The sequence below is a fragment of the Cupressus sempervirens genome, chromosome 7 (assembly GCF_028749045.1).
Source record: "Cupressus sempervirens isolate cs-2001-9-10 chromosome 7, ASM2874904v1, whole genome shotgun sequence".
Taxonomy (NCBI): Eukaryota; Viridiplantae; Streptophyta; class Pinopsida; order Cupressales; family Cupressaceae; genus Cupressus; species Cupressus sempervirens.
Genome location: NC_143124.1, coordinates 17,428,777 through 17,444,072, shown reverse-complemented (window position 1 = coordinate 17,444,072; position 15,296 = coordinate 17,428,777). Strand labels below are relative to the sequence as shown.

Genomic DNA, 15,296 nt, shown 5'->3' with positions numbered 1-15,296 from the left:
CTTTCCCTTTACCCGCTAGGGCAACGTTCTCTTGTTCCACCTCATTTTTCTGACTCTTGTTGGCCCCATTGACAAGACTTAGTCTAAACTCCTCCTGAGTGAAATCAGTCCATAGTTGATCCCAACTCGGTAAAGTATCTCGTCCACTAACAACTTGAACAAAGACACTCCATTGTTTAGTAAACCCATTTAGGGCTATTCTCACTAGCTCATCATCACTAGGGCTATCTCCAACAGCTGCTAACTCATCCTTGAAAAGTCTGAGCCTAGTGAGGTAACTTGTGACGTCTTCTCCCTGATTCATCCGGGTATTCTTTAGCTTCTCTCTGAGAATCAACTTCCTGTTGGTGGTAGTGTTCTGGTATAGATTTAGAATGGCGTCCCACATCTTCTTTGTTGTATCTAGCTCCGAGATATGTGGAACAATATGATCCTTGACACCATCAAGGATAATCCTCCTCACTTTGGCATCGTCCTTCCTATATGCTGCAAGCTGTGTTGCATCCGTTGGTACAGGTACACCACTGGTAGCATAATCCTTGATACCATTCTCTTCCAACAATAAAGAAATTCTAGCCTTCCAGACACCAAAATTTGAGGCACCATCCAATCTATCCTGATCTCTCAAACCAACTGAAGCCATCTCAAGGGTTTAAAGCAATAATAAATCTAAAGAGATCAAAATTTCTTTCCTAGGGAAAAACTCTTCTACCCTTAACAATGCTCTGATACCATGTGAAAAATCAAACTATTGCAGTCATTGATTATTAATCTCCTATCGTAAACGATTATTAAACTGCTGAAAACAAATTCCCAGCTAATATTGAAAAACAACACAACAGCAACTTCACTTAAAATACGGAAAGAAATGCGCAACACAATGAACACAATATTTTTAGACAAATTGTCCCTGGAAAAACCCCTAAGGGAAAACCAGTTCTACAAATGAGAAATTATATTAAACTTCAGCAAATCAAGAGATACAAAATTCCTTGCCTCTCACTGGCAGAACTCCGACAACCTCCTAATTTGTCTCGCTAATATTCCCAACTGCTATTCCCGCGCTAACACTGCACCCTTGCTAACACTGCAAGACTGTTTGCTAACACTACAAACGTTTCTCCCAAACTTCTTCATCCAAATGACCCAATGACCCCTTTTTATACTACTCCTATTGGTAAACCAATGACCGAGATTAAATCAAACCAACGACCGAGATTAAGACAACTCGATAGCCAATAATAGAATTGGTTGCAAAGTGTCCAAAAGGGAATCACTAAAATTAGTAAATAATAACCATTTACTAATTTTTGGCAAGTGGACAAACAACTGTCCAAACCACCCATAAATACAACTACTATTCATAGATAAGGACGAATAGTTGTCCAAGCTACCCATAAATACTACTGCTATTTTCGGATCAGAAATAACAGCTGTCTGACTAACAATAATTAACAAAAAACATGTATGATATGTATCCATATGTGTTTGGTTTCATATGAATGCAAGGATGTGGTGATAGAGAGTAGTTTATGGAAGAAGGTTAAAGATGATTGTCTTAGAAAATTGCAGTCCAGTGCGAGGGCAATATCTCCCAACTCAACTGTTGGATCATTCGGATTTTGAGATATGTTAGAGAGAACCTAAATACGCACATTCTCACCGGAGGGATTTTTAAGATATATTTCTTTCAAAAGTTATGCATTACTGTTTACTGGTCTATACAAGGGGCAGTGACAAGGCAGTTTGTGAAGAATTTCCTTCATGAAGTTGTGTTTGGAATTAATAAAATTTGTATTCTTTCGTAGGCTTTGATTGAATTCTAGATGTAATTTTGTCAGTGCAGGTGGAATGAGTCCATATTTATTTGAACATAAACATTTTATTCAACTCCAATCAATTTGTAATTTTTTCTTCATAAAAATATTTGAATGAGATTAAATGAGACCATTAGATATTATATTTATAGGACAATCTTAAAGAGTCAAACATATGTATATTTTCTTCTTGTTAACTATATCATTCATCCATTATATCTATGTTAAAAACATAAATGAATTTGGGAATAATTAGTATTTTGTTAGAAATTGAAGAACGTACTTATAATTTTAACTAAATAAATATAATTCAACTTAGATTGAGAAAGGAAAGAGCTGAAGTAAATAACAAATTTTTGTGTCTCTTTTAGATCTGTAACAATGAAGAGAGACTACTTACAGATAATATTTTGTTAGAACCATAATTCCTCGAACTTCGCTCATTCAAACTTGCAAGCTCAATGATCCAATGACACAAAGGCCTACAAAATCATTAGCTCAATAGAAGTTTGCACGCACTCGACAACCTTTATGAGTCCCAAAAAGATTTAGCAAAGTTTTCTAAAACTATGTTTAACCTTAATGGTCTTACCAAAAGATTATGAAATATAATCCAAAAACAACTTTAAAATCACTTAGGTACTACCCATTTTTGTCAAAACCTTCACAAATCTCTTGAATTCTTGTTCTGTGAATGATTGGTTCATTTCAAATTCATCAGGAAAAGGTCTGACTACAGTACTCTATTAGTTCACGTGATCGCTTACGCATTTAAAAGACATCCTCATCATAAAGAAGTGGATGAGATGGGACTTCCAGACAAATGACAAACAACATATGTTCCTCACCGACAGCCATCTTGGTCAGCAAGGCTGAGGTGAAACTTGAATTGACTGTGAAAGTGCTCTAAGTAGATTTGTGTAGTTGTATGACACATCAAAAGTAAAAAGAAACAGTGGATAGTGGATTCCTTACTGAAATCCAAGGGAACGAATAAGACAGTTGGATGCTCATTAATTGTATTGTGTTGGATTCAGGCCATGAATCGGACGTGAAGATACATTTATATTACTTCTTCCCTTTTCAATAAATTCCCACTCTCATCTTCACAGATTTGTGCCTTGTTGGGTATGATTAGTTGAGCTGCTGATTATTTGGATCAGTTGGGACTCAAACTGAGGACCTCTCATTTGCTGCTGGATGAACAACTGAGCTACCACTTGTCATTCCATCCTTTATTCAAGTAAGATTTATTCCACGACAAAGCTCCCTTGGATTCATGTTTTCAAATCCATTGCGAACAATTTTTGCTTCTGATATTCTTCATTCAGTATTTTGGATTGTTATTGCTGTTTCTTTGGTTATTTGGCCATTTGATATTGTTCAGTTTGTGTTTTTGGAAGGGATTGTGTAAAGATTTTCATCAAAGACTTTTTCCTTTTGTTTTTTTTTTTTTGATGGATTACAGAGTGTGATCTGAAATGTTGATGAAAAATCTTTACACAATCGATTTCAGAAATATGAACTGAAATTTTTTTATAAATCGTGAAAACTTACTATCATTTAAGGTTGGTTTAAAGGTGCCCACTGACTCTTGTGCCAATTGAGTCTGTTCAGGGCTGGAGCTAGATCTTTAGATTGGGGTCCGATTGAGAACAATGTTGAAGAAAAGCATGGCGGGAGTGATGAAAAGTGTAGCTGTAATTGTGATGGTACTCATCATGGTGGTTGTCACAGTGAATGCTTTTGATGTGGGTCTGACTCTGATGGAGAGTGCAGTGGACAAAGGAGCTGGTGAGTAAAGTGTGGATTTATTGTTTTTGATTAAATAGGTCAAAGTCAACGTTAATTATTATTATTTGTTAAGTTTGAATAGATTTGAACTTAAGACCTTCTAAATAAGAGGTTCATAATTTACCATTTTATTGTAGGCTCTTATCTGATCAATTGCTTTTGTTGTCTTTGCTCTCTCAACAATTGATTTTATGGGGATTAGTCCAAATACCAATGAGAAGAGAATTGAAGTGGAGCAATGTGTTTTGAGTGAGAAGATGGCTCTGAAATGCTTTCATTTTGCCCCCAACAGACTTAAGAATTAGCAATTTGGGGTCACCTAAAAAGTCCTCTAGCTCAAACCCAGAACAACCATATGCTTTGTTCTGTGATATCAGTTCATGATTACCACAATTCAATTTGGTTAGACAGTTATAGCAGGCAATTAATGTGATTGAAGAAGGTTAACTCTTCAAACCAATTTTAACATAATACAGTTAACGGCCTTAATCTGAGATACACACATTAATTAAGCCTATTAGAATCTCACATGTTTTGTCCTTATTCTTCTCTATATATGTCATTCTGTTTCAGATTCTTCTTTACAAAATGTATAATGGTTTTGGGATTTAGAGGGCAAGTTTCCCTGTTTTCAGGGGAATGGATTTTTGTTTGTATAATCTTTTTCTTATTCTGATGATATATCATAGAATGGGGAATGTTTGTTTGTTTATAAAATGTTTTTCTCATTCTGATGATAGCTCACAGAATGTATTTCAAAACATTGATGCTTAAAGAGAAACACACAGTCGAATTTAGCATTAAAAAATTTCATGTCAAATGAATTGTAGAAATCTGATAATATTTATGTTTCCATATTAGTAAAAAAATTGAAAGCATCCTGATGTGTTCCTCTAAATTGGCTCCGAAGGATCCAGTGCCCTCAGTTGAAGTACTCTTTCGTATTTCTTAATTATATTACGATTGCTTACTTATTGTATTTGAATATTACGATTGCTTACTTATTGTATTTGACTTTTTACTATGATTGCTTGCTTAACATATTCAATCTCGTTTTAAAATGCAATTAACTGCCCCTGATATAGCTTGGTCTATCCTTTGTGCAGAATGAATCTACTTTAGTGCAACATCAATTTGTTTTACAGTTTTGTTCCTTTCAAACAATGTATCGTGGATTAGAGTCATTTGTATATAGTACTGCACATAAAAACCACAGTCCTGTAACTTTATATGCAAAATGGGGGAAAACATGGCTAATATCCCTGCTCTCCATTATCAAACGAGTGAACGGAAAGATTAAGATTTCTTTTAATGAACATCTTTTAACACCACAGCTGAAAAATTCTCCTACTTTTAGCTTTTCATCATGTACTTAAAATTTTAAAAATATTTTTCCTTAAAAATAAGGGTTTTCCACTATTCACAATAGTTATTAGTAATATTTTTGGTGTTGATTGTGTAACATTTTTTAATCAGCATTTCAGATCACACTTTGTGATCTATCGTCAGAATCTTGAAATTTCTTTATTCTGATGATAGATCCAAAACATTGATTAAAAAATGTTACACAATCGATACTAAAACATTTCTGATAATACTTTTTCTTATTTTTTAGATAATTCTTTCAAGGTCTTACTAAAACATTTCTGATATTACTGATATAAGGTCTTTCTTTAATGGCGTGGTGACATTACAGGTATCTGTTTAATACGCTTTTGAAATTGTTTTCTCTATAAGTCTACATTTTTCCTCAAATCAGGTTTCTTTGTTGTGAGTTTTACTTTGTTTTTTTTTATCAAAACCTATGAGAGTTTAGGAGCATGAAAAGAAAGCCAAGACTTCTCTAATTATTAAATTAATGATTTTTAGTCTGGGGAACAATCCAACAAAGGATTTTTTGGAAATGCTCTCATCTTCAATTCTTAATTGATTTCCCTTTATAATGCAGCAATCACTCAAGAGTTTACCAGTTGCATGTACCTCAAAATTTGGTGCTTAGGTACCCAAAAATATGTTAAAAGAGTCATAGTTTTATGCAAATTGTTAGTTTCCTTTGAAAATGTCCGTTGTTACTGACCAAGGAATGAATGAAATTGCAGTGCTTCTTTCCACAGTATCTGACACCATACATAAAAACACCTCTTTTTATATAAAATGCAGCGTATGATTCATGGCAGGTAGCTCATGCTTTTCCTCCGGCCTAGAAGTTGGTTCTTTTCCTGCACAACTGATGTTTAATTGTTTTCATTTTTGTGGCTTGTCTTTCAGATTAAGAACATTCTGGCACCAGGTGTAGCAGATCCTCATGGAACATGGCACAACTGCAAGCTAGATATAAAGAAATGCAATTCACAACAATTAGAAACTATGCATGGTATGTCTGTTGACAAATGTTTAAAATCTTCATCCACCCCATTTGCCCTTTTTTAATGAGGGAATGACATAATTTACAACATAAGAAGCAAAGAAGAAAACAAAGAGAAATTATATTGCTGTCTACTCTATTAGTAAAAGGATTTAGTTTTGCTGTTTTTGGATTCCATTGTATGGAAATTTTTATATAAATGTTTTTGAAAGAATGGAAGAACTCGCTTCACTCAAAAAGCAGCTTATATAAGAAGCAAAGAAGAAAACAAAGAGAAGTTATATTGTGGGACAATTGTTAGCGAGTCATATTATTGTTGAAAGCTTACCATATCTTTGTGTTTTAAAGCAATAATTTGTCATATGGTTTCAAATCTTATTTTATTCGGTGCTAGGTCCAGTCAATCCTATCTATGTACACTCATTATTCCTAATATCTCAAAAAGATTACTAATTTTCTAGACTTGTTCTATTGTCGCATATTTAGAGCATAGGCTTTTCTTGTAAGCTTGCTCATGTCCATACACATGAAAATCTGTTCACGCCCCTAAACCAGTCTCATGCCCTGAAACCATAAAATATCATTATTTGTGATATGGAAGTGGGAAATATGCAAGTGCTTAATAGGTCACTAGTCATGGTTTTACCATCATGGTTTACAAGACCTTGATGGTTTTCAACTTCAACGTACTGTGCATCCCCTTGACAAACTCATAAAGGGATAGATCTTAGACAAATGTTGTCCCACTGTTATCTACGTAGGTATTAATTTTTCCTTCTGAATTAAAACAATGTGAAACATGCCAGTCTTTACTATCTTCTCTTGGGCATTTGTTTTTTTTAGACTCCACTTGTAATTAGCACAATTTTTGCAAGAATAGTCAAGATTGACACACATTTTCTCACCAATAATAAAGGATTGCAACACCAAAAGGGCATTTCTTCCATTGCATATTTATGGTGCACGCACTATGCTCTGGTATCAACTTCAATCAGAAGACATTGATTATTTTACCTACCTGCCCTGCTTGATTTGGTAAAAGTTGCAGGAATGTTAGCTAATACATTTTTACAGAAATTAAGCAAGCTTTTTTATTTTCCTACTAATAAATTTGTAGCTGCTATTTTTCTTCATGTTTGGATAGTTTTTGTCAGCCTCCTCGACATAGAATAGGGGGCTTGACTCATTAAATTACCAAGCGGTTAGGGTCCTCTCAGATTCTTAATGCTACTATTTGGCCATATGAGGAAGTTAACAGAACCTGAAAACAATACGAAGATAAGCACTAACAAAAAAGAATCACAAAGATTGAAGATTAACAATGGAGTGTGAAAAAGAATATCAATAGCTTGAATTAGTGATTCTAATTCATCCACGGATAATAAAGATCATTAGACATTCTAGACAAAAATGGATGTTCACAGCAACCTCTTTACGTAGCTTGGCATGGAATGTTGCAATTACGGAAGCACTGTTTATATCTATAGGCTGCCCTTCAGCTTGCTGGCTTGCACAACTCTTTGTGCACGCTGTTGTGCCAAGACGTCAGTATGAATATCTGGAGGAAGTGCAGCTAAATTTTTTGTATCAATATATTCTGTTGGAGGAGGTTTCTAATTTGCAGTTCTCACAGACTGAACTTGCTGAGAGGCTAGTACTTCAGCCTGAAGATCCTCTGGAAGTGCTTCCAAAAATGTGGGGTCAATAGTGTTTGTCCTAGTTTCCTCACTGCTCCTGTCAACTGATTCATTATTTTCACCTTGAGTAGCTTGATCTTGAGCCTCCAAATGGATTTAAGTTTCAGCATTGCATGCTTCTAGTCTGCACCTGCATCCTGTTCCTGACCAACTAAAACTTCACCTCTTAATTCACTATTAATGTTCTCTGCATCCATGTTGTTTCCCCTAGCATTTGAATTGTCAGCAGCAGGAACTGCCAGTGTCTGGTTGCTCCTGTCTTTCAGTTTCCTCATGGCGATCTGCACTTCAAGTTCCAGCTTCCAGACTACGAAGACATTCACCCATAGTTGCACCACTTCCTTCACTGTCTTGACTTTCAGATTCTAAATCCCTATTTCTTGCTTCATTACCATGCTACCTTATTTTTAGATTCTAAATCCTTATTTTCTTGCTTCATTATCCCTTGGGGCATTTGAAACCCTTGGGTGCTGACGTTACTACCATTCATCTACAAGCTATGCCCATCTATCAGCCAACCTAAGCATTGAAAACATTAGCCTTTTTGTAAACCAGTAAGGTCATTGTCCTTAGTTGTTACACACTTTTATACACACACACCCAGAGACTTCTAAGCTCTCGTAGATGTAAGGTTCAAACATCATGCATTCATAAGTTGTTTATTTGTGTTCAAACTTCATTCTTAGCAACACATGATCCTTCTTAGAAACAGGGCACCAAAGTGTTGTAAACATCTCTTGAGATCAAATCATAGAAGTTTTCCCTTTTGCACAAACAAACTTCCCTAAAAAACCTGCTTAACATGTCACTTTTCGAGATGTCTCAAAGTTGATATAGATGTTGAGAGCTCCATGAAAAAATGACATTGTCTTGTCCAATCCTTTTAATTCCACTGAAGGCATCCCTTTATTAAATTTAAAAACTTCATTACAAAATCAACGTTCAATAAACCTTAAAACAATGTTCAAGACGATTGAAAGGATCTGTGCCATTTATCTTGATCTCAAGGAAAGGGCATTCATTAAATGGAGATGAAAAATGTAGGACCTGGGCGCGAAACAGATGGCATTCGTTTATGCATCTACATTCTGATTATAGTTGTACATTTGGTGTATGACGCACTGTCTGCTGAGTGTGGATGGTGGAGTGGGTTTTTTTAGAGAGTAATGTGTTTTCCATTTCTAGGCACTCCATTCTTAATGAAGATCTTTCCAGTGGTCTAGCTCTATTTCATCTTGTGATGTCCCCTTTTTAGCATTCATAGCATGATGTTGTCGTTAGCCTATTTCCCCACAGTCCCGTAGGCTAACTAGGACATTAAAGGGGCTTAGAGGCCATTTGGCCTAAATAATTTTAGTTGCAGGTCTTTCTGAGGGGTTTTGAGGCAACTTTGGGCATACTTACTATTTATAGTAAGTCATCTTGGGCATGGGTGGACATCCAGTGGCAGCGGTATGTCGATGGTAATTATTTAAAATCGGCAAGAAGACTTGTTTATCATTGATAAGATTTGTTTTGCATTGATAAAGCTATTTTATAAAGTTAAATTTAAATATTTAATTTTATTAATGCATAGACTATAGTTTGTGGAAAATATTTAAATTAAAAGAGTCCCCTTTATTTTATAACACATTTGGAGACATAAGTTACATAAAGGGAGTTATGTTTTATCCCACATTGAGAAAACGAAGGATGGAGCTCTTGTGAGAACACTATAAAAGAAATGGAAGAGCTTCTTTTAAGCATGGTTGGAAATATCAAAGAAATTGGAGAATTTTCTGAAGGTTATGTCTCAATAGTTTAAAAGACGAAATCCCTTCAAGCTGAAAATCTTGATGCCATTGAAAGATATGGTCTTGAGATTCAATAGAGTAGCAATCCGAAAAAGCAGGAACGAAAAAGCAGTCCGAAAAAGCAGAACCGAAAAAGCAGGCGGAAAAAGCGAAATCGAAAAAGCAAGCAGAAAAAGCAGAATCGAAAAAGCAAGCGGAAAAAGTGGAACCGAAAAAGCAGGCGAAAAAAGAGAAATCGAAAAAGCAAGCGGAAAAAGCAGAATCGAAAAAGCAAGCTGAAAAAGCGAAACCGTAAAAGCAGGCCAAAAAAACAGTTCGAAAAAGTAAAGCAGAAGGGGCAGCATTGAAGGAAAATTATTACAGCCATCTACAACCAGATTCCTTTGTTAGTATTGTTTTTTTTAGGGTATTATAAGTTTCAGCTGTAACTGTGCATTATACCAGCATTGTCATTTTGTAATCCATGTAAATGCCAAAGTCTTAGCCATATTTCATGAGCATTGTATTAGAAATTTGATTGCAATCAAAAAGATAATAGTTGCTAGTGTCATTTAAGCAATTCAATCTCATTATTTATCAGCTAGATAGTTTGCATACCAACTATTTGCAAAAATGTCAGTTGGTTGTAGGTGTTCTTTTCTCATGCTTAGATCATAATATATGCACTGAATATTGTCAAAATTAGGAGCACACTCATGTTAGGTCATTGTGTAGTCCATTTTGAGTCTTCTAGCACAAGTTTCTCATTGATGCAAAGTGAAAAAAAGTCATTTAAAGCAAGCTGAAATACTATATCAGTCATATGTCTCTTGCATGTGAATTGTTTGACAAAATTTTTTGAGCCTTCAATCAGCATCTTTGAGAGCAGATTTGAGGAGGGGTATTACAGTCGTATCAGAGCTTGCTTGCAAAGTGTTTGACGAAATGTCAAACAATTGAAAATATAAAGATTTTTGGTGTTTGAAGAAATTATAACCTATTGGAGTTATTACACATCTCCTTCTTCATGTGTGAACTCCCTCTCATCCTCTGTTCCATTCACATCCCCATGTCACTGCAATAACCTTCATGCTGCTAAAATGAAGTTGTGTTGAATATTTATTTTTGCACTATGACTGTCATTGTATCTATTGTTGACCCTAGTGGTGAAGACATCATTTGAATCTATTGCAGGTATGGGGTCAGCTACTCCATACACTAAATTAACTTTGAAGGCCATGTCAAGACACTTCAGATGTTTAAGAGATGCAATCAATAGCCAGCTTAGAGCAACCAAAAAACTTTAGGTGAGGACTGCACTGGACTTGGTACAAGTAGAGGAGAGACTCCAAGATTAAGATTTCTTGATCAAAGTCTTAAACAACAGCGAGCAGTACAACATTTGGGAATGCTTGAACAACATGCTTGGCAGCCACAACGACTTCTAGAGCCTTCGGTGTCTGTACTTTGTGCATGGATATTTGAGCATTTCTTACACCTGTAAGTTTTCAGTCTCTGGCTTTTGCACATTTTTGGTTTACTGTTCAACACCATGATAACTTCCTATTTAAATAACGCAAGCCCTTTGGCTGTGCACATCTTTGATCTAGTGTTTGGGGTTATGGCACCACTATAATTCAATTTTTGTCACCTAAGTAAGATAAAGCAGCTTATGTTATACTTCAGTTTAAGTTTGCTTTCAATGTTTGCTTACTTATCACTATTTATATTTGCTAAACAATGAGATTTGTGAATAGTCATCAATCTCAATGTCTGTACTGACTAGACTGGATTAGATGGCGTTTATCTATAAACATCAATCCCAATTATTATTCCATAAGTTTTGGCAAAATTTGGATCCTTATTACATATGAATGTTTATTAAATTCATGCACAACAGGTAGAATGGTAATAACATTTTTAAAAATGCCATCTCCAATTTGTGGGTAACTCCCCAACATGGACAAAGGACTTAAATATAGAGATAAATGCCAATATTTCTACCAACATGTGGCATCTTATAAATGTCAAGTACATACATAGGTTTTAATAATAACTTTCAAAAGAACCTTCATCTTTTTTCACAATGACTTGATTTGTCTATAAATCTGAGTATTTCATCCATCTATGAGTAGACTGGGTAAGCATTTTCCTACAATCTCAAAATTTGTGAACTGCAGCAATTAGAATATAGTAGCTTCTTATCATGTTACTATGGTATATACCCAGCTACAATTCTCAGATTTGTCCATGGACATCAATCTGGGTGCAATTAGAATATGTGTACCATGTCTCAATAGTTTCACATCCCTCATTTATTTGCATAAGAGCCATAGACATGTCTCTAAGAGCTCCTTGATGAACAAAATCTACAAAATTTGATGTTAAAGGCTACAATAGAGAAATAGCCTCACTTAAAGATTTTCCATACTATTCATGGAGTCTTCTCATGTTCAGAGTATTAAAAAAGTCCATGTGCCATCATTGCAGTTCTTCTCACATTGTCAATGACATCAGAGATAGAAAAGTGCAACAGACAACATATGGCTTTGTTATTTGTTGTGCCTCTATATGTCAGAGCCAAAGCATACATTCCACCATAGTGCAAATGTAATGTCCCATGTCTAGTTGACTCATAATATTGGGACAATTTTTTGAAACGTTAATTGCAATGAGTTTTTATTTATATCAATAACAAAAAAAAATTCCTCAAAAATATTCCCCGCTCAAATGGACTTTCATCACTATATCTATTTTCTTATAAGTAGACACCCTCTCAACATGTTAACCAATGAATGATTAGCTCTCAATTAGTCATTCTCATAAATGTATGTCACATTAAGAGTAATGGAGCAAACGAGGCTAGATCTAACATCTCCTTAGGATTTTGTATTTATGGCTTCTTTAGACTGTGATTTTGATTGTCAACTCCTTGAATTTACTTTGATTGTAGATCTTTTTCTTTACTCCCTTTATCACAGTGACCATTGTATATCTGCCCCTTATTCTTGATGTTAGTTGTGAATGTTTTTTCATGACAGTGTCTAACTGCTCTTCCATAGCAGTACTTGATCCTCTGCTGCTCTTATGATGGTGTTGCTTTTTCTCAAACGTTGCTTGCTAGGTGTAAGATCTTCAATCAACAGTTCTTACCACTGGTATGGTCTTTGTTCTACTGTAACTAACAAAACCACGAGACTGATCATAGAACAATCGATTTTATTTATGGAAACAAAGAATGAGCATTTAAGACAGTAAAAAAAAAAACACTACTATAACTTGAGTGAATGTTTCCTTTTAAAATGGTGTATGCTCCATTATGCTTAAACTCTGTATGGTCCTTGATACTGTCATGATGATCCATAGCTGTTGAATATACAACCCAAATGTGCTATGTTTTTTGACAAATTCTTGAGTATGGGGGTTAGGCTAATTTTTGTGTAGAGATTTCTTTATTGCATTGGCCTTTAGCATTGATTTCCTACTAATGTTGACTTTCTTCCAAGAGTTAAAATCCATGTGTTGATATTAGAAAATGAATGATAATTATAATAGTAAGGATGATACCGGATGAGTATAAAATCATCTTATTCACGAGTAATTTAATTATTTGGCCAACTACTCATGAAGTACATACTAGCTACAATGCTGAATTTCGAAACAAATATGGTTCCCATGCCTAGATTGTCACCTTTGCCTTTTGCCCTTAGTTCAAGGATCTTTTATATTAGGCACTAGAATAAAGGATCTCTATTGTGGTTGCGATCATCCCTAAAACAAAAGCGCTTATTGTAAAGACAAACAAGGATTATGGCATGTCATGAATTCATTTTAGGAAATGTAGACTATATGATTCAAGAGTTTTGAGCCCTTTTGCTGCTCTGTTTTAGTACAAACATAAGGTACCAATGCATCCCAAGCTGAAAAATCAACAAGGCACTCCTTTGCCATATTCCTCAAGAGTGACAAAGCCCAGTCAATCTTTCCCTCCTTGCAGAGACCAGAAATCACTTCAGAAATGCTGATTCTTGCTGGGATAAATCCCTTCAGTACCATCGATTCCAAAAATATGGCAGCCTCCTTAAACTTCCTATCCCCAAAGAATCCATTAAGCATTATTCTATTTGTGATCACAGTAGGCTCACAACCTCTGCTTGGCATGTTTTCAAAAAATCATAGGCTTCTTTGGTTTTCCCTTCTCTACAAAGACCGCTTACAATTATATTATAGCTAACAATATCTTGCTTGCCAAAGATACACTTCATAGTATCCAAAAACCCAAAACCACCTTCAAAATTACCATCTTTGCATAAATAGGTAATAAAAGTATTATAGGTAGCAACATGTAGTACACACCCATTGTCATTCATCTCTTTCAACATCTTCCCCACGTCTTCAGAACAACCTAACTTGAATAGACCATTGATAAGAGTAGTGTAAGTTAGTTACAATATCTGATATCATCCCCTTGTGCTCCATCTCAGTCTTCAGCCTCAAGACCTTATCTACCTTCCCCGAATTATGGAGTGCCCCCATCAAGGCCGTCTAAATATGAACATTGGGACACAATCCCTTTTTTCTTGGTCGTATCATTGAACAATTGAAAAGCATGGTTTACATCCATGTTTTCGCACAAAGCATTTATAAGTGTACCATAAGTAACTAAACTTTAGTTCGTATGCATCCTCTAAATGATTGGCATTGCAGTGTGCTTTCATGAGAATGTTATATGTGCATGTGTCTCGTGAAATGGGCATTGTTTTGTACAAGGGTTGGAGCAAATCAAAACGCTTGGAATTAAGAAGAGCATTGAAAAGTGTATTGAAAGACTTGATTAAGGGTTTTGAATATCTGAATTGGGGCATTTTGTTAAACAGTCCCATGCTTGCTTCGGGTTTTTTTGGCTCTTCCATAAAGTTTGATAACACTGCATAGAAGGCCTTCTTTGCATTTGAGATCATCTTCTTTTCGCATTTGATCTAAAACGTTTTCTAATTCTTCAAACATTTTTGCACTTTCGAGCTTTTGAATGATAACATCACAAGCAAAACCACTATTTTTGACTTTCAGTTATTGAAAATTTGCAGGGCTCGTACTGGCTTTTTTCTTGGACTAGCGCGTGTCCATTCATCATAAACACTTGTTCTCGGTTTTGCCTTTGCCATTTTAATAGTTCAACCCAAGAGTGTGCTGAATTTTTTGGATGTTTGTTTCAAGAAACTCGGGTAAGAAACCTTAATTTGTCTTGCCCCTTCTTGTAGCTCATATTTGTGAAACTTCAGAATTTTAGTTTTCCTTATTTTAAAAGGTACTAGCTCAATGGAAGAGCACCTGCATTGCATTGCATTACAAGTAGGAGGATGGTGGTTCGAATCCACTATGCTTTAACATTATTTAATTAATTATATTCTAGTTTATATTTAATAATATTTTTAAATTTTTTATTTTATACCATCTCTCTAATCATCTTAAGAAAGATAACAAGTGAGATTAAAGACATTTTTGTTTATATAAAGACGATAGTTTAAGACAATAATTTAAGATTAAGATAATATACAACCTTATTTTCGTCTCAAGTCAAGACAATTCATTTATTTAGGACTTAAGCCTTGTCCGACTCAGCTGCTGAAGAGGATTGATGTAAAGGGTTGCCAAAACTTGACTAGTGTAAGTGTAGATGGAGTATTTTGGAAACTTGTAAAATTGAACATTTGCGACTATCCGAAGCTGGAGAAAAGACTAGATACTAAAATATTGTGTTCATTGGAAAGATTGCAGCTCTTATATTGCACCAATGAAACAATTCGAAATTGTGTTTTCAACATGGAGGTATTGAGATCCACGTTTCGTA

General features: G+C 35.1%; 1 protein-coding gene and 1 pseudogene across 6 annotated transcripts in view; one reads left to right on the top strand and one right to left on the bottom strand.

The window, feature by feature from the left end:
* Positions 1–2,408: 2,408 nt before the first annotated feature.
* The window catches only part of LOC149545200 (disease resistance protein Roq1-like), a 59,883-nt gene continuing 46,995 nt past the window's right edge, over positions 2,409–15,296 (top strand). For 3 of the 5 annotated variants that reach the window (XM_089790577.1, XM_089790575.1, XM_089790574.1), the window contains exon 1: positions 14,543–14,670. In XM_089790577.1, coding sequence (XP_089646703.1) covers positions 14,649–14,670 — 22 coding nt within the window. In that variant the 5' untranslated portion in view covers positions 14,543–14,648. Of the gene's footprint in view, positions 3,061–3,434; positions 3,612–5,879; positions 5,986–10,639; positions 10,946–14,542; positions 14,671–15,296 lie in introns of those variants that run through there. The other 2 variants (XM_089790579.1, XM_089790578.1) reach the window with 2 other exon arrangements.
* Positions 10,804–14,610, bottom strand: LOC149545201 (small ribosomal subunit protein mL103 (rPPR7)-like; annotated as a pseudogene). The gene has a single exon (XR_016353542.1). The product of XR_016353542.1 is annotated as a small ribosomal subunit protein mL103 (rPPR7)-like (transcript).